This window comes from Monomorium pharaonis, chromosome 4 (genome assembly GCF_013373865.1).
Source record: "Monomorium pharaonis isolate MP-MQ-018 chromosome 4, ASM1337386v2, whole genome shotgun sequence".
NCBI classification, from domain to species: domain Eukaryota; kingdom Metazoa; phylum Arthropoda; class Insecta; order Hymenoptera; family Formicidae; genus Monomorium; species Monomorium pharaonis.
This window is the reverse complement of record NC_050470.1, coordinates 5,719,692-5,737,894: the sequence shown is the minus strand read 5'-3', so window position 1 is coordinate 5,737,894 and position 18,203 is coordinate 5,719,692. Positions and strand designations below refer to the sequence as shown.

Below are 18,203 nucleotides of genomic sequence, written 5' to 3'. Positions count from 1 at the left end.
AGGTTGCTGTGCGGCGCTGTTTCGGGTTCGTCTTCGTTCTACCGCCATCATCACGAAAGTCGACAGTGAGAGAGGTTGATTTACCTTCGTGTTTCTCTTGCGTAGCAGTTACGTTTCACCGCAAAATGAAGATGGTGGATAAGATTGAGATGAGCCTGGACGACATTATCAAACAGACGAAAGGATCCAGGGCGCGAGGCAGCGGCGGCGGCGGTAGACGCGGCAGAGGTGCCGGCAGTTCACCCCGTCGAGGAGCACGTAGGCCACAGAGAGCCAGCGGTGGCGTCATGCGAGGACGCAACCGTGGTGGTATTGCACGCAGTTCTCTGCCGTACACAAGGGTAAGATAATCGAGCTTATCATCGCATCTTTACAGAATCTTTCGTAATGTACGACTTTACTCCATTTTTGGATGTATACGTGTATGTGTACATGCATGGTACGCGCGCGCGCGCGCGCATCTACCGCGTGCTTCTCTATGAGAATTTGTACTGTGTGTATGCGTATATGTCTCTATGTATGTGTCTCTATATAGTATGCATATGTATGTACATTGTGAGCAGAGTAATTTCAAAGTACTTACCTATATGACCATTAACTCTCCAAAGATGTAAATAGCTACCACAATGGAAACGCTTGATTTAGCTTGTTTTCCTCATCTTGTTTTTATCTTCCTTTTCTTTTTTCTTTATTATTTATGTATACTTGTTATTTTATTTTTGTTTGTGTACTTCATGTACTTTCAATAACTACGTAAAGTATTCAATAAGTAAAGTCAATTAAAAAGATTTTCTTACTCTAATTATGTTATATATAATTTTTAATAAGAAGATATATAATAATACAGTTAAATAATGAGATAAGGTTTGTATTTATAAGATGTAGTTTGTGTTAATTACTTATATCATAATGAAAAAAAGCTTTTTTAATAGTAAATTTATTTCTATAGTAATAGTCTAATAGTTAAACATATTATTAATTGAAGAATATTCAAAAAACAAGATTTTAATAAATATTTTTTCAACAGATTAAATATACATTTTATTGTACAGGGTGATGTAAACAGTGCGTGGAAACACGATATGTTTGATGGCGTAAAAAAGGTTGGTCGTGGTGCAATAGGCAGTACAGGAACAACCAAACTTTTGGTGTCAAATCTCGACTTTGGTGTATCAGATTCAGATATACAGGTATTAAAATATTAAGTAATATGTAAGTAGTATATAAAGTAATTTTTATTTAATATGTTCAGCACACATGATTTAAAATTAAATTATTATTTTGTGACATTTTTGTTTTAATTTTAATTATCTAATAATTAAAATTAAGGATCTTTTAATAATTATTTTTAAATAATTATGTAACTGCAATGTTTGAGATTGATTTAATCAATATTGTGTATCATAGAACTAAAAACTGTTAGTGTATGATAAATGCATAAATACATTAGTATGTCTAATGTTTTCTCAAGAAAGATAAATATTTTGCCGATGACTATATAATCCTTGATGTGTTAATTTTTATGTAGATTTGATTTTAATTAGCATTTTTCTATATAGATAATTCATATAAAGTACTAACTTTAATGATATTCTTTAGGAATTATTCAGTGAATTTGGACCTTTAAAATCAGCAGCAGTACATTATGATAGATCAGGTCGATCTCTAGGCTCTGCTGATGTTATATTTGAAAGACGAGCAGATGCTATTAAAGCAATGAAGCAGTATCATGGAGTACCATTAGATGGTACGTATATATTTACTTGATATTATTTTTATATTTATTGGTCCTTTAGATTTTTCAGAAAGTTTATACCAAATATCAAATAAAAATTATTGTAAATTACAATTTGCCTATATACATTTTACATGTATCTAATACATAATATATGTCAACAGGTCGTGAGATGAACATACAAGTAGCTACTTCTGAACTACCAGTCACTTCTGTCCGTGGTGGTCCGAGACTTAGCAATGTTAATTATACACAAAGACCTCAAACACGCTTTAGAGGAAATCGCGGCACAGGATCTATTAGAGGTAATTTATTAATGTATATTTTATGATTTTTATCATAATTAATCTATGCAAATTAACAAAATTAATCTTTCACATAATTATATATCTCGTTGTATATGATTGATACATAAAATGTATTAGCAATTTTTTGTTAGTCTTTTATTTCTTTTATTAGTTTTTCAATGTGTGACTGTAATTTTATTGGAATTTAAGGGCGTGGAAGTGGTCGACGTGGTGGTGGAGGTAGAGGAGGAGGTACTCGACAAGCGACGAAGACGCCTACAGCTGAGGAATTAGATGCAGAATTGGAAGCTTATGTGAAGGAAGTCAAGTAACAACATCACTAAACTCTACTATGCTCAGATTTTGTTCAATCTGATTGACATAATACACATTGTTGCTCTTTCTTTCATGAAATATACAGTTATAAATGCAATCTATATTAAAATTTAGATGTTATAAGAAAACTAATTTAGTTTTTATTTTTGACGATTCTTTCAAAAATTGGGACAACAAATTTTACAGAATCTTTCTGAACATCATTTGTAGAGGTTCATAAGTTTTTTTAATAATATAAGTAATACACGAAAATTGAAAAAGGAACATACCTATGATTGTAAAGACTGTATGAATTTGTATGTATTATCGTGCGTGTGTGCTTACCAGATGAAAAATACAATGAGATACATCTCGAAAAGTTGTTGTTTCATCAAAGTACGGAATGTGCTTCTAGCCCTCACAATCTGATTATTCCAAATGTTATGTTGGGTATCAGGAAATTTTTTTGCAACACCCATCTTTAGGATAATTTTTACTGCGGGACTCTAGTATAAATAACGACATATAATACTTTTGTAACTTGTGTGTACTCAGTGGATTTTCTTAGCATAAATATAAGCATTATATCACTATGCGTAGCGCATAGCTAATAATGGATTAAGGCTGTGACATACTGTTAACTAGTCAGATATTAACGATAATACTTTAATACACAGTGATGGATATGTAATAATATGTATACATTTTTGATCATGCAGCGTACGAATAGCAATTGAGTAACGCAAGACTGAAGAAAAACTATCGACAGATTCTTTCAATAAAGTCTTATTTTTGAAAGAAAGTTTTTATATTATCCATCGAAGAGGAAAATTTCCCAATACTGGGATTTTAGTTATCCTTTCACCTCCATTAGTTTATCCTGTCTTTTTTTTTAGAAAAATATATCGAAAGATATACTTAGATACATAAATAAATATCAGAGTAGCTGAAAAAAACATTGGATAAAATGCAATAGTTATCAAATAAAATTGATATACAAAAGATATTTTGCACATAGAAGACATTTTCTTTATTTTACTTAAGTAATCACATTGTATCATTCTGTACATATGTAAAAATATTTGCTAATAGATAGTATAGAGATTAAGATTTCTAGAATTCAGCCTATGATTGTACAGATCACTACAGAATTGTACTAATCTTCCACGCAAGATCCAATTTTTCTTTATTTTTTTTTTCTTATTTTTGCGTAACTAGACATATTAAATTCTCTACATACTTAATAATAAGATCAGTCAAGTTTAGATAATAAAATTTTACTATGCAATAATAATTGTATACAATACGAGGCAACATTATCCAGTATTTTTAAATTACAAAAGACAGATAAATAATAATGATTCTCCTTATAATCTCTTCAGTGTCCTCTTCTTATCTTTTAACATTTTTTTCTTTTCTGCTGTTAGCTTTTTGTCACTTGCGTGCTTTTTTGGAAGAGGTCCTCCGGTTTCCGAAGAGGCGCAACTCTCCAGGCCAGCTTTGCTACCTTTCCCGCCTCCCTAAAAAACACAATCATAAAAATTAATAGTAAAATTGAAAGTTTTAGTTTAATTAGTGAAAAAAGGTCTGTGTATTACCTGTGCGTGTATTTCTGTCATCATTTTCGCTCGTTCTGAATATTCATCGTGACTTTCTAAAAGCAATTTGCCAGCTTCCTCATTCAGAGCGGATTCCGGATTTGGCACTATCAGCAGACATTTTACAGTCTAAAAAATATAAAAAGAGAAACGTAAGAATAAACGAGCACGTTTGTGATTTTACATTATATTTTGGTAACCACTTGCCAATAATATATGTTGTATCCCAAGATCCGGTTTCCAATCTTTCTTTAAAGTATTAACGCATATTTCGCCATTTTTCGCTACATTAGGGTGAAAGATCTTTGTGAGGAAGTAAGCCTTAGGTGGTCCTTGTGGAAAGTCCTTTCCAAGAACTAATTTTACTCTAAAGAAACCACCCGCATACGGAGTCCCCGCTATTAAAAAGAAACAGACATTAATGTTAGTTTAATCAATAAGGAAATTTGTATGCAAAAAACTGTAAAAGTTGCCATTTTACAATAACATAAATGTAGTTTTAAGTGATCATATTTTTATTTCTACTAAAATAGATTAGCTTTAATTTCAACATTTCTTTTATCTTTCTCTAGTTCTAAGTATAAGAAAAATCAATATTAAAGTTAATTTACGTTGACAGAAATGAACAAATGTAACTATGCCTTACGATACTTTGCAGCCACTTTCGGCTATATTTACTACTGTAGAAAGGAGAATCTTAACGGTTCTCAACTCCGATAAGCAAGATACGAGTCGGAGTAAGGTGTTAGAGTTAGGACGACAGTCAGGTCAGGTTAGGTTAGGTAACATTAGATATATGGTCGATAAAAGGATACTTTGCTCGAAGGTAAATCAGTCTCGTTAACGAGACCAAGGAGCGTGAGAGCGAGCGGTCAGGCGAAAGAGAAAGAAAGGGTTCGACCTACCTGGACCCTCGATAATGGCCTGTATGTCGGTGACGTCGGCCTCGTTCAGAATGACACGAATACCCTCGGGTGTTTGCGTGATCAGCTCTGCCATCTCCTTCGCCACCCGGCGGATGATCTGCGGCGACAGGTTTTCCACATTCTGCAAAAGAAAATCGCGCGGCCGTTTTTGCATGCCATTTCTCTCGAGGCGAAGCCTCGGGCGAGGATTTCGGGCGCGCTTCGCACGCGGGGAACGTAAACAAGAAGGCGTTGCGTGCGACCACGACGACCGCGACGACAGCGGCGGGACGCCGCGACGACAGCGGACGAGACGCGACATTCTCGCCTCCGCGACGACGGACGGCCCGCGATCGACAGCGGGATACTCACGGAGCTCACGGCGGCGGCAGCCATAATTCGCCGGAAACTCGGAGCGTGAAACCTCTCCAGGCCAGGCCTCGCGGCGCAGCTACGCGATTCCTCCAGCTTCCCGGCGCACGGCGTAGGAAAACGCTTAACGTCACAACATCAGCACGGCATCGCCTGCAATAACCAACATTTTGAACTGGCAGCCAATCGCGTGCCGGGACCCGTTCGTGCCGTACTCTCGAAGCCAGAAGTCGATCCTTCCTCTCCTCCCCCTATCGCTCTCCTCACCTACGTTCTGCGCCGTTGCTACGACGCTACCGCCACCGCCGCGTACGAGCGCCTGCCTGTCCCTCCAGCTCGAGCTCCGTGTGTGTGCGTGTGTTTTTTTTTTAACTCAAAAGCGCGAACGACTCGGCAGCCGATCTCGCCGCTCTGATATCCCGGCTATCTTTCGGCAGGTTCGTGATGACGGTACGCGGTAGATAAACGCGCGGAATCGCACGGAATACGAAACACCAGCGGAGCGAGGCTCTCCCCTGCGTTGCCATTGACTCCTACGCCGTATCGTACGTCTTCCCCGCCGCCGCCGCCGCCGCCGCCACCGAATCACTTTGACGCCGCTGCGTAGCCGAATCGAAACGCGCTGCTCTTCTCACAAATCCTCACGCCGCGATGACGGATGACGGGACGGTCGAGAAGGTGAGTGCGACCACGGTTCCGTGGTGTTGAATTGTGACTTGGAATCAGCTGAAACTCGTCCTCTCCTTTGATTGAACACGCGTCTTCTGTATAGAGCACAGTAAAAAATCAATGACAGTGAGACTCGATTCGTCGAGATTGATTGTGTGCATTCTTGTCTTAGGAAAAACACATGAAGCAACTGAAGCGAAAGATGGAATGCTGGCGGGAGATAATCCTGCCATTAAATTCCATTCTCCTGTGGGAACGTAGCTGGCATCCCGGGCTGATTGTTGGACTTGTGACAGTGATATTCTGGTAAATGAAGTCAATTTTATAAAAATAAAAGTTATTTTTAACATGCATGCTATGTATATGTGTGTGTATATATCTCAGAGAGGTATGCATGTATACACACACCCCAACTATGTTTTTTAACTACAAATCTTTTGTTCAATTTGGAATTAATTTTTCTTATATCAAAATTTTAAGGCACACATCCACAAATTTCTAGATTGTTATCTTCAATAATTACAAAAGAAAAACATATGACCAAATTAAACAAAATTATTAATGATTAATTCTTTAAGTAGACTTTAACGAAGCTTAAGGATATCCTAAAGCAAATTATCGACATTTTTTAAGAAGATATTTTTTACTTTTAATGTTACAAAATTTCTAATTTTTTCTTCCTTTTAATTAAAGTATGTAAAAAATGAAGAGGGCAAAAAGTAAAGTTAATAATGAATTAATGTTTTAAACATATTGTGTAAACAAATTTAGAATTCTTTGTTAAGTCAATTTGAATATAATTAATAATTTGAAAGATCTCAGTAATTTGCTTTAATATCTTTTAGGAATATTCTGTAGGATATAAACTTATTAGAAAATAAACATATGTATAAAATAATCATGTTTCTTCTATTACAGTGCTATATGGATTTTAGAACCAGCTCTGTTGACAATGATATCCTTATGTCTGCTGGTATTTGCCCTCGTCGATTATCTTGTGCCAATTTTGACCTCAGTCTTGTGCAACGCACAGAGTTGGACTGGACAGAAGGAGAAGAAATTGATTGAGATTTGTCAAAATCTTTCTTCTACCATATTGCAAGTGCAAGGAGCATTGGCGTCTATTTCAAAAATTCGACATGATCGTCCAAATATTGTAAGTGAATTTCTCTCAAAAATTTTTCTCGTGTTAAACACGAGATTTTAAAAAAAGATTTGTGTTTTTTGCATATCTTTTTCATAGATCTTAATTTATTAAATACTTTTCAAAGTTGATTGGATACATAAAGTAAGGTGGTATAATTTCATACATGGTGGTGTAATTTTGCACAATTCTGAATTAAATAAGTTTTTAAGTTTGGTAATTTTAAGTTTGGTAATTTTGAGGTTATTGTGTGATATCAACAATGGCTGCGTTCAACAGAAAAAGCAGCTTTGTAACTGTTGTAAAATTATTCAACACGACTGGTTTATATGTTTAGATCTAACAGGAACTAAGAGCAAGAACCAATTGTGTTGAAGAATTTTCCAACAGTTGCAAGGCTGCTTTTTCTGCTGAACGCAGCCAATCATTTGTTAACCTTACTGTGTAAAAGTTGCTTGTTCTTCTTTTTGTTTGAGAAAATTATTTTGAGCATGGTATTACATTAAATGTTTAGATACAAATCTGAACACACTTTTGAACTGAGATCTAAATACTATTTCGAATAGTGTTTAATATTATTTGTAATTCTATTTCTATCAATTTTTTTTTATTATCAAATAGATGCTAAAAAATGGTTTATTTGTAGGAAATGTCAGTGATACAAAGTGTACTATGCTATATTCAGAATTGTATTTATTATAGTAATTTTCAAATACTTTTCTGGAATAAAAGAAGTCATGGCTTTAATCACTAAGAATTTCTTTTTTGTATTTATGTGTTAAGTAATTCAGATCGCAAACTTTCTAATTACAATTTAAATGTTTATGGTCAAAATGCTTATGTTTAAATTTTATGCTCAAAAAATTAAAATATATATTAAAAGAAATTGTTTAAAATTGTTCCCTTAAAATTTTACTCTACTTATTTTTCACGTTTCAAAAGTAAAACAATTACATTATTTTATGCAACATTTTTGTGTAACATTTTTTATTTTTATTGCAGTATTACAGCGCAACAATACTCTTTCTCATTCTCTTCGCATGGATCGGTAATACGGTCAACAATTTGCTTTTGCTTTACGTCATAGGTAATAAATTTATATAGAATGCATTAATTTTTGTTTATAGTTTTACGCTAAGTATTGTTTATTTTTTAGTGATCGCAGTTCTTCTTACGCCAGGATTTAGACACAAAGGACGAGCGCGCTGGACCGTGAAATATGTATATAATCAATTAATTCGTCGTCATTTATCATAATCGTTTCGTACGTATCTCGTGGTCACCAAAACTCTTTGTACCTTTAATTCATATGCTCTCTCGATATAAATCTCTTCATAATCCTACAATATTACATCTACGATTTTACATGTATATTCGTAACGCGTGTGTATTTGCGCGTCAGTTTCGTTCAAAGAAAAGTGTAGTCAAAGTGTTCCGCTTTTAATGAGATTATAAGAGATTAGTATAATGTATAGTCCTCTAAGAAAAACAGATACCACTACACTTTATCGAGTGATATTTAATATTGTATTTGTCAATGTGATTTTATATTTTACGTAGATATAATTAATTATAATAATCATAAGTCTGCCGTAGTATTACGTTACTTCCAAGAATTAATAAAATTGTTCCGTCTTTCACCAATCTTAGTTTAAATTATTTTATTTAGAATTATGTGCCTAGTTCTATAACTCTATGACTTCTCTACAAAATAAGATATATCTGTTACGGTATATTGTATGAGTAAAAGTCCTTTTAGAAAATGTCAAATAAATCATCAGGTTTAAAAATTTGGAAATGGATATCGAAGTGCCAAAACCCAGCTTATCATAAAACGATAGGGATGACACATATAAGAACACATATATCTATAGGAGCTCGACTATTTTTGAACACTAGGGCAGGCATATGATTTTTCTTTTTCTTTCGTACCAAATTCTGCTCTAAGCAGGCTCGACAATTTAAATATTAAGCGCGAAAGGAGAAACTAAGGTTGGAAAGCATTTATTTTTATGTTGTCCTTTTTACATAAGCAATTTTTGAATATTATGAAACATGTAACTTTGATGTGCCTTTCATAATGATTTCCTTCTATTGTGTAAAGCTAATTATGTTAGAATGATTAATAGTATTTATATTTCGTAATTAAAAAAAATAAATACGTAAATAATCTAGCAATTATCTTTTTATTTTATTTCTTATTTATAATTTTTATCTTTGATATATATTATCTGTAATTACTATTAAAAGTATCAATAAAAAACTAAATCTTATTGAAAGGTCATTGCAAATACTTTATGTTATTGAAAATACTTTATTATTTTTAAACTAATATGTAATGTAAATCCAGAATATTTTGATTTGAATACAAATTGAAAAAACTTGATTTGATTTGACTTATATATTAATAAATGCTTGATTCATATACCTTTAGTTTTCTTTATATTTTTCTCAGTTTTAAAAAGTAAATCGATTTTAAAGTTGATCTAGATTAGTGCAAAGAAACCTAAAACGCGTAATAATATACGTGTAAAAAATATAAATACGTGTAGAAAAACGCGTATACTTTTACAAAGTACTTTGAACTCTTACAAAGATTGCAATCAAAAATCAATTTTATAAATTATATATATAATCTATAAAAATATCTATTTAATGTAATATTAATAAAGTACTTTATTAATGTTACATTAAGTAGATATTTTTATGGATTTTATAATTTATAAAATTGATTTTTAATTGCAATTTTATATAATTGTATAAAGTATAAAGTATTTTGTATAACTTATGATAGTTGATTTCGTCTAATTATTTCGTCGCGATTATTTTATCTGTCAATTGTTACATATAACAGTCATTACTGATACGAGAATTTATTTTTTAAGACGTAAATAAAAGCAATTTCTGTTCTATTTAGAAAATATATAATAGAAATTTATTGAGGACGAACTTATAAAAACATATGAAATGAATAGTCGAATATTATTTTTGTGATACTTTTCACGATGGTTGAGTCATCTCTCAAGTCGTTATTTATCCGTTTCTCATTCGTTTGAAGGACTCGCCCATTCCGCAGAAATCCTTCGTTAACCCAGATAAGTATCATACATGTTTCAGTTATGTAAATCATCACTTATCGCAGAGAACGTTACAAGCAGCTCGATGGCCTGCTTTAAATCAACATTTCAACGAATCGAAAAACAGAACGGTCACTGTCAGCAACTACCTCGAGGGGTTGCTTTTGCGCGTTTGTGAAACGAGAAAAAAAAAAAGAAAAAAAAAATCGTGAAGGGTGAACACACGAAGTGGACGAGGGCGCGAAGGGATCGCGACCTCGATTTTAATACCAGCCGGATTAACAAACGCCTGCCGGCGACTTTCCACGAGCATTTTTCAGTTTTAGCCTCGAGAATTAGCCGAGGGTGCGAAATGAGTTACAGTCTAAAGAGCGATACGCGAATGGAAAAGAGCGCTCAATCTGCAAAAAAACAATCGTGATGATTGTCTTATCGCTTTATCGACGAGCCATTGGAGCTTTTGAAAACGTGCAAATTGCATGTCGCGAGATTTTATTGAGCCTTTTAACCTTTACTTCTTGACATCGACGCATAGTAACTGAAATTGTAACTGAAAACAAATTCGCGTTATAATACTGCTGTCATATCTGATTTTCAATAAAGCGATGCTAGATTGTTGCAAAATAATTTTGAAGTAGATTTATTCAAGCGTTCATGAAAATTTGAGATATTGTATTTCTATGTTAAACAAGTATTTGAAATTCATGTATTATTAATTTATAATTAATAATTATTCTGCTTTCGAACTTGTGTATTTCGATTTCAACGGAAAGTATTCTTAGACGGTGCATTGACAGCAGCACAATTGAATCCGTTAAAAATCCCTCGCAATCGAAAACACACATGCGGAAATCGAGACATGTCGCGTTCTGCGAGAAATTATTAAAGAATTATATACATATATAAAAAAATATTTATATTAAAAAATCTGCAAACGTATACTAATTAATGCAAGTTCCGTATACAAAATATAAATAGTAAGTATAATCCTAGTTTATAGGATATCATTTTCGTCTTGTGCGCATCCGGTTTCATATGTTGCATCCCGTTGCAGTCGTTAGTCATAATTAACGTTTCTGCCGTTCTTTTCGATCATGTCGAAGGTGGATATAAAGACACATTCGTACTGAGTGGACTGCGTCGGCGTTTCTCGAATGATGGTGACGGTTCATTGTTCGTGAATAAAAAATGTGAGAATAGAATTTAAGAAAGAAAAAAAATATTGATTGTGAACACACTATTTTATGTAATAAAAATTGCCTATAGGCTTGGAGTTGGCAAAGCGCGATTGAATAATATTAGTCGTACGACAATTACACGTGTGATCGACGTAGTTGAAACAATTTTACAAATAATATTGTGTTTATAGCAATTAAAAAATAATAATTTATACTGTTGCGTAAAAAAAAATTACACTGCGAACTCTTGGCGATTGTATATAATAATGCATTGTGAAAAAAATGTGGGTCAAAAACAATTGAAGGTATTTCGGTCTGACAACGAGAGTTATCGAGGTACGAAGAGAGCCACTACACCCACAAACTGAAATATATTAAACTCTACTTTTAAGAAAAGCAATTATTCAATCCATTTTTCTTATTTTAAGCAATGGTTTTTTTAACAAAGTATATTTTCTTGATAATAGTCTTAAAATATATTTGTTCCAAATTCTAGAAAAGCTTAATTATTATCTTGTACATAAAAAAAGAATGTATATTCTTTTAAAAAATATAAAATTTTATCGAAGGAACGTTAGAATAAACAAGTAAAATTTTTATTCTAACTTAATGATATTAAATTACTAGGATTCTAAATATATTTTAAATAAATTTTATGCTTATGATAAACTTATATTTATATGACAGATTTGCAAAAATACTTAACAAAGAAATACTTGAACACTTGAATACTTGAATACTTGAAACAAGAGTAATATTTTTACAATTTAATTTAAATAAACTTACAGTTTGAAATATTTCTCTGTGTGTATACACTAGTGTTTTTTCTTAAAAAATTTGATTAACGGAAAGTTATTTTATTGGCGCGTAATAGCCAAAGGGTCAAAATTTGATTCTTTCGTCGCGTCAGTTGCTAATGCAATCTCAGTCAGTCGAATGACGTAAGATTATAAAAATTATAAATTGCATATTCGGTTGCGGGAAGCTAATATAAATTAATTACGCCACGCGCGTACGTTCTATCTCATGTGATATGATGTATCGTGCGAAATGAAACCTTATCTGTCGATCCGAGTGCAAGGTGCAATGCGTGAGTCGTCAGGTTACGAAACGAACCGTTCACTCCTCGATTGGCGATCGGATGACGAAACATGGAACGAAACATGCGATTACTGTTTAAAGCGGTCACCGTGTCCTGACGTTTGATGCGTTCGAAATACGAGAGGAAAACTCGTCTAGTTTACGTTTTCTTCAAAACCAAAAAGTCCTCGTTTGTCCCCGAACACCCGCTCGTGCTCGGATATCGGCGAGTAATGGGAGACGAGGGTCATTCACAATGGATTGCCACAAAACTATGATCAAAACTTTTAAAGTTGAGAGGCTTACGATGGATTGCGCGAGAGATGCTCGTTTTTGGTGATGTCTTATCACAAAGCGTAGAACTTTCGTTTGTTTACACGAAAGAACGATTTTATTGAAGTATTAAAAAATTTAAATAATTAACTGTGTGGACACATCTAAAAAAATAAATTTAATTGGACCCATTAATAATTATGATATTTATTATGAACAACGCTATGTAAAAAGGTTTGACATTATAGCAACGAAAGCTTGAGCGACTCATATAATTTTGAAGGTTTACTAAAATTATTTTCAGATCTTAAAACTAAATTTTAAAATATTATAAAACTATTCTTTTCTCGCACGATTTTCACGAAACACGCGGCATTTCGCAGAATCACGAAGAGAAAGTTCTGTTTCAAATTTTTTCCACGAAATTTCCCCCCAAAATTCTGCGAAGCTTTCGGAAGTGAAGTTGATCGATGGCTCCTTCTCCGCCTCCCTTTTTGTCGCGCTCGATTTTCCCGCGCGGTGCATATATCGGTTGACGTCACGTGATCCGTCATCGGCACGCGCGGCTATGTTCAAAGCGCCGCCATGTCTTGCGTTCGCTACGTAACGTTCGCGTCGCTTTGGAATCGCGCTCGCGGAATACCTGAACCTTCGCGTTTACTCGCTCGTTTCAATCGCGAGTGCTGTGTGCCTAATGAGACCTGTGTGTGCAAAAGGTCTCAAGTGTGCGAGTACGTCGGCGGAATGCGAATGCGACACGATTAAACCGCGTTCGTCTCAATCGCGTCGCCGATTCCGATTCCGACGCGCCGGCTGCCATTAATGTGAATTCGAACATTCGCCGACAGTGCCGCAGATTTATTCGCTCATCGCGGAATGCATCGGAAATCGAGAATCTCGTGAAAAACGTCGAGTGGATTGTCGAACGAACGGCCACCAGCGAGTTTTTGTAATTCGATAAGCTTGAATATTGCTCGATAAATATCGAGATACCGAAGTATTATAGCACGCGTTTTGTTGTGTTCATCTCTCTCTCTCTCTCTCTCTCTCTCTCTCTCTCTCTCTCTCTCTCTCTCTCTCTCTCTCTCTCTCTCTCTCCTCCCCCCTCCTCCTCTTTCTCAGTCGTTTGAGCGAATAAATGCCGGCACAGAGTTGAATGGAATATCGTGCGTGAACTCTTTCCATGTGAAATTCCTACACCACAAGTACGCAGCAGGGAAACCGACAACAGAGAATAGAGAGAACCAACTATTGGTAAATAATGCATTTATGTTTTGTTATTATTGCGTAATTATTTTGTGTATTTTTATTTTGCTTAGATAAGCGATAAGCATAGATTACAATGAATACATTGTTTTACACATTTTTATAAATTTTTGGCAAGAGAAAGCAGAAAGAAAGAGATTTCTAATACCAGCTGATTTGAAAGCATTTAAAATGTGATATTATGTAAGAAATATGCAAGGTGGCCTTTAATATCATAAAAACTTTAAGAGAATTTTTTTATTTTATGTAACAAAATTACATTTATGCTAGTCTCACATTTGATTTTTTGATATTTATTTTCCGCTATTATTTTAACAGTTTTTATTGTTGAATTTTGGATTTTATTCGAATTGATTAAAGTGAAATAAAAACTTGAGAGAAGTGGATTAAAAATCACTCGTAATTATTGCTTAGAATGTTTTGTAAAAAATAAATAATATTTATTTCAAATAAGATAACATTTTCTGTAATTTAGAAAATGTATTATACATTTATTTATTTTTTACAAAATTTATGCTTGGTACTATTTGAAAAGATATTTATTTCACTCTAGTAAATTTTTTTCAGTGTATTATTTTATCTCTAAAATGCTTGATTAATAATTACAAGTTTTGCAATTAACGACGAGAATATGATTCCCCGTACATTACTTTACGTCCGCGGACCGTTTCAATCTGATAAAAGATCTATAGCTGTCGCGAGATGTTTGAAATCTGAGTGAGCGTTTCCCATTGCCGGCATAAGTTTCCGAAGAAGAAACTATTCCGTTCGTTATTCGGAGAACGGTAACTTTCGCCAAAGTCAAACGGCCCCGTGGAGAGATGGCGATACAACTTTTGATAGGGAAACTCTTGGGAAACTGCACGGTGAAATTTTACCAGGACGGACACGTAGAATTGCCTCCGCGAAAGGACACAGGGTTCTCGAAGACTCTTTTGTACTCTTAACACTTCTGTCCGCTTTTAAGTCTTGAGTAATCCTCTTATCGACAAGATCGAATCTAAGTCTCGGAACTTACAACTAGTGCACTAATCATGGTATTTTTGTTACATTTCGTGCGATTTGTTTGTCTGTTTTAATTCCTTGAGTGATATTTTAAAAATAATACTTTATCGAAAGAATAATGCTAAGCAATCAAAATTCTCAGACACATAAAATGTATAATTTATCAAAAGATTTGATAGATTCATTAACTGTTTTAGATTCAAAGATAATATCTTTATTCGAAGTCTACTTTCCTAGAATGTATAATAGTATTTAAACTTTGATATGAGAATTTTTTTACATTCAAATAATATAACAAATTTAATTAAAAAGATACAAATTTTAAATATATAAAAAGCAGTTAAAATAAAAAAAAATGTATACATCTTAATTAATCATCAAAGTAAAAGATTAAAACAGAGTTAGCTTATATTGGTTTCCGGAATCTTTGTCTCTATTAGTATATACTGCGAATAGAGAAAGTGGAAGGAGGATTTTTAACGAAGGGTTTAGTAGCCAACGTGGCGCAATTACCAGGCATTTCGCAGCTCTGGTGAATACTTGGTCTTATTCTTGGTCGAATAATTCCGCGTCCTTAATTTCTGTTGATCTTTGAGGATCAAAGATTCCAAATTTGCCAGCTGTGAAAGCAAAGTGGTTTCTCTTTTGATTGAAACAATGTTATTTTTCAGAAAACGTTGCAAGAACGTATTTTAACAAAAGTAAATCAACTATATTATTTTACATTAAAATATTTTAATACACATTGCCAAAATTTATTAAAATAAGAAATTTTTAATACAAAAATCTATATTTTTATGTACAATATATATAACATTTTTCCTATACTTGCATTTTTGTTAAATCAATATTTATAGTTTTCTTGAACAATAAGAAGGGAAAGTACACATACAGTATGTACTTTAATAATTTTAGAATAAAAATTTGAAACTTTATTTTTTAATATAAAATAATGGAAAATTAAAATTTTGATAAGCAATAAGTAATGATAGCAATAGGTAATTAAAAAACAGATAAAAATATATTTACAATATATTATATTGTATAATAATGATTTTCTTAGTTTAATATACTAAATTACACATACACACACACAAATTTCACTTATTTAATATTATGAAAACCGCGCATATTATTTATTGCTGAAGCCATGATTGATATAGAGAACAACTATTTTAATTCACAGAACAATAACATCGACACAATGCTGCGAACTTTTTGTCTTTTTTCGCCGCAATAACTATCGCAAAAAACTACCGATGAAAAAAACCCCGCCCCGATTACAAACGGAAACGCGACGTTAATTGAAAGTTCCGCGTGAAAAGAGAAAAAAGAATGGGAGAAAAATACGCGAAAGAGAGAGATATAGGCTCTCGTTTGCGGTATATACTCCAAAAAATGCAGCTACATCAATTGTGAATTTAAGAAGTTATATTTGCAAAATTCATTAAAAAAGAGCATATTGTGACACATTGCTACTTCCACTACTTTGTTTAAACTTTCAGTTTACTTCTCGTGTACAAAGTCTTTTTAACGGCGATTTTTCAGGGTTTTCCTGACTGTGATAAATTGTTGCACTTAAGATTATGTCGAATTCTGAATAAAAAAGTTGTATAAAGATAAGTGCATTTTGAACTAAATTCAAGAAAGAGAGTAAAATAAAAGTAAATGATACTTAAATAATAATAATATATTCTTGTCTTTAAGAATTCAAAATATGTACACATTTTACTTAAGTGATGTACTTAAGTTGATATATTATACTTAAGAGATAAAAATATTTTGTTACATTTTTTATGTAACCTAATTGTAACAAAGAATTTATTACAAGGCAATATTATTCGGCGTATTTCTCTAAAAAAGGATATTTCGAGATAATAATTATCTTGAAATAAAATCTCTGTCTAAAATCTGAAATAGAATAATGGTTCAATCTTTATAATTCGCTATATTATTTTCGAAATATTACATGTCCATGCCGAAGTTATTATCATAGGTGTTTGTCAACGTATTCCAAGAATGTTCCGCAAAAGGGTCGTCTTACGAGAAGTTACTGACTCTGCCGGAGGGTAACTCTCGTCTTCAAGTTGCACTCTTTCTATGTTCATTAAAGTCGAGAATTTACCTGGCGGCGAAACACTCCTTCTTGTGTCTCTTTCTCCAGTTTCTCTAGTTTCTCCAGTTTTTCTTTACTGTATTTTCCTACTGTGCCTAGAATACTAGATTGTTGTTTTTGTTACATACATTTTGCAGATATATACATCCATATATATTTATTTTTATAATAATTTATATATAACAAGTTATATAATAATTTAGGATTTTTTATTTTTTATTACAAATTTAAAGTAAAATACGCATTTTCTAAAAATTGTTTGACTGAATTCCGTCAATGGTGACCAATGAAATCTACTGTACATTATTTCGCACCAACAAAGCGTCGCCATCAGACTAACTGACAACAAGGAAGGGAACCGTGAAACCAGCTGCTTGTCGTTCTGTTGAAGACGAATGAATGGAAGCTTAAACGAAACATCTGCATCGCTACCAGTAGAAAGCTGAAAAATAACGTAACACTTACCGGATGAACAAGGGAAACGTGTGAAGCTCGCGGTAATAAAACGGAAGAGGAGCGAAAAATTGTACAGAAAAAAGAAGGAAAAAAAAAGATTTTTTTCTATACTCACGTATTTGTCAGATGACAAAAAAACATGGAAAAATGAGATCGTAATTTGTAGAGTTGGTTCGATTGTAACGAGCGGGAAATGAGGAACATAGAAAAAACGAAAAAACAACAGCAACGGAAAATATGTGCGAAATTGAAATAAGCCGTTTCTTTTTTATTAAGATATATATGAATCATTAATTAGATAAATACAAATGTCATGTAAAATTCTTTTGAATAAGAATTCTAATAAAAAGTACAAATTAAAATTATAATTAAAACAATAAACGTCGAGACGATGAGAAATGCGACTATACACGATGAAAGAACAAGAGAGATATGGAAGAATAAAGAGTCAGTGACTAAAAAAGAAGATAAAAGAGAGAACAGGTAGAAACGGAAAATCACCAGGAAAAGAAGAGACAAACGACCCGAAATTATAGTCCAAGGTGAAAATATAAGGGAAAGGGGTCTAGCTATGGTGATTGATATTGGTGGTGTAAGCGGAACGGTAAAAATACGAGAAAATCGAACGAAAAGAATCTCGAAGAGAATAGAGCTGGGCTCGGTGGATAACACATGAACGCGCAAATAGAATAAGTGGCGAAAGGAATAAATAGGATGGGAAAGCATT

At 33.2% G+C, this 18,203-nt stretch overlaps 3 protein-coding genes across 3 annotated transcripts; 2 read left to right on the top strand and 1 right to left on the bottom strand.

The window, feature by feature from the left end:
- The first annotated feature begins 13 nt into the window (after positions 1 to 13).
- LOC105834849 (THO complex subunit 4) lies at positions 14 to 3,135 on the top strand. Its single transcript, XM_012677645.3, has 5 exons — positions 14 to 341; positions 1,053 to 1,190; positions 1,600 to 1,747; positions 1,900 to 2,040; positions 2,233 to 3,135. The coding sequence occupies exons 1-5, from the start codon at positions 126 to 128 to the stop codon at positions 2,352 to 2,354; spliced, it is 765 nt and encodes a 254-aa protein (XP_012533099.1). The 5' UTR covers positions 14 to 125; the 3' UTR covers positions 2,355 to 3,135.
- Positions 3,136 to 3,341: 206 nt separating this feature from the next.
- On the bottom strand, positions 3,342 to 5,621 carry LOC105834846 (ubiquitin-conjugating enzyme E2 S). The gene is made up of 6 exons (XM_012677642.3): positions 5,480 to 5,621; positions 5,213 to 5,365; positions 4,841 to 4,982; positions 4,143 to 4,333; positions 3,936 to 4,064; positions 3,342 to 3,857 (listed from the first exon to the last, which is right to left on the bottom strand). The coding sequence occupies exons 2-6, from the start codon at positions 5,234 to 5,236 to the stop codon at positions 3,705 to 3,707; spliced, it is 639 nt and encodes a 212-aa protein (XP_012533096.1). The 5' UTR covers positions 5,237 to 5,365; positions 5,480 to 5,621; the 3' UTR covers positions 3,342 to 3,704.
- Positions 5,622 to 5,746: 125 nt separating this feature from the next.
- LOC105834847 (ADP-ribosylation factor-like protein 6-interacting protein 1) lies at positions 5,747 to 8,815 on the top strand. The gene is made up of 5 exons (XM_036285910.1): positions 5,747 to 5,890; positions 6,054 to 6,187; positions 6,800 to 7,037; positions 8,028 to 8,112; positions 8,182 to 8,815. Exons 1-5 carry the CDS (start codon positions 5,864 to 5,866, stop codon positions 8,280 to 8,282), a joined length of 585 nt encoding a protein of 194 aa, XP_036141803.1. The 5' UTR covers positions 5,747 to 5,863; the 3' UTR covers positions 8,283 to 8,815.
- The last annotated feature ends 9,388 nt before the right edge of the window (positions 8,816 to 18,203 follow it).

Coding starts and splice junctions, on each gene's coding strand:
- LOC105834849 (XM_012677645.3), top strand. CDS start 126: ATGAAGATGGTGGATAAGATTGAGATGAGCCTGGACGACATTATCAAA. Junction 342..1,052: donor GTTCTCTGCCGTACACAAGG/GTAAGATAATCG, acceptor TTTATTGTACAG/GGTGATGTAAACAGTGCGTG. Junction 1,191..1,599: donor TATCAGATTCAGATATACAG/GTATTAAAATAT, acceptor GATATTCTTTAG/GAATTATTCAGTGAATTTGG.
- LOC105834846 (XM_012677642.3), bottom strand. CDS start 5,236: ATGGCTGCCGCCGCCGTGAGCTCC. Junction 4,983..5,212: donor CTGCCGCCGCCGTGAGCTCC/GTGAGTATCCCG, acceptor TTTCTTTTGCAG/AATGTGGAAAACCTGTCGCC. Junction 3,858..3,935: donor TGACAGAAATACACGCACAG/GTAATACACAGA, acceptor TGTGTTTTTTAG/GGAGGCGGGAAAGGTAGCAA.
- LOC105834847 (XM_036285910.1), top strand. CDS start 5,864: ATGACGGATGACGGGACGGTCGAGAAG. Junction 7,038..8,027: donor GACATGATCGTCCAAATATT/GTAAGTGAATTT, acceptor TTTTTATTGCAG/TATTACAGCGCAACAATACT. Junction 8,113..8,181: donor GCTTTTGCTTTACGTCATAG/GTAATAAATTTA, acceptor TTTATTTTTTAG/TGATCGCAGTTCTTCTTACG.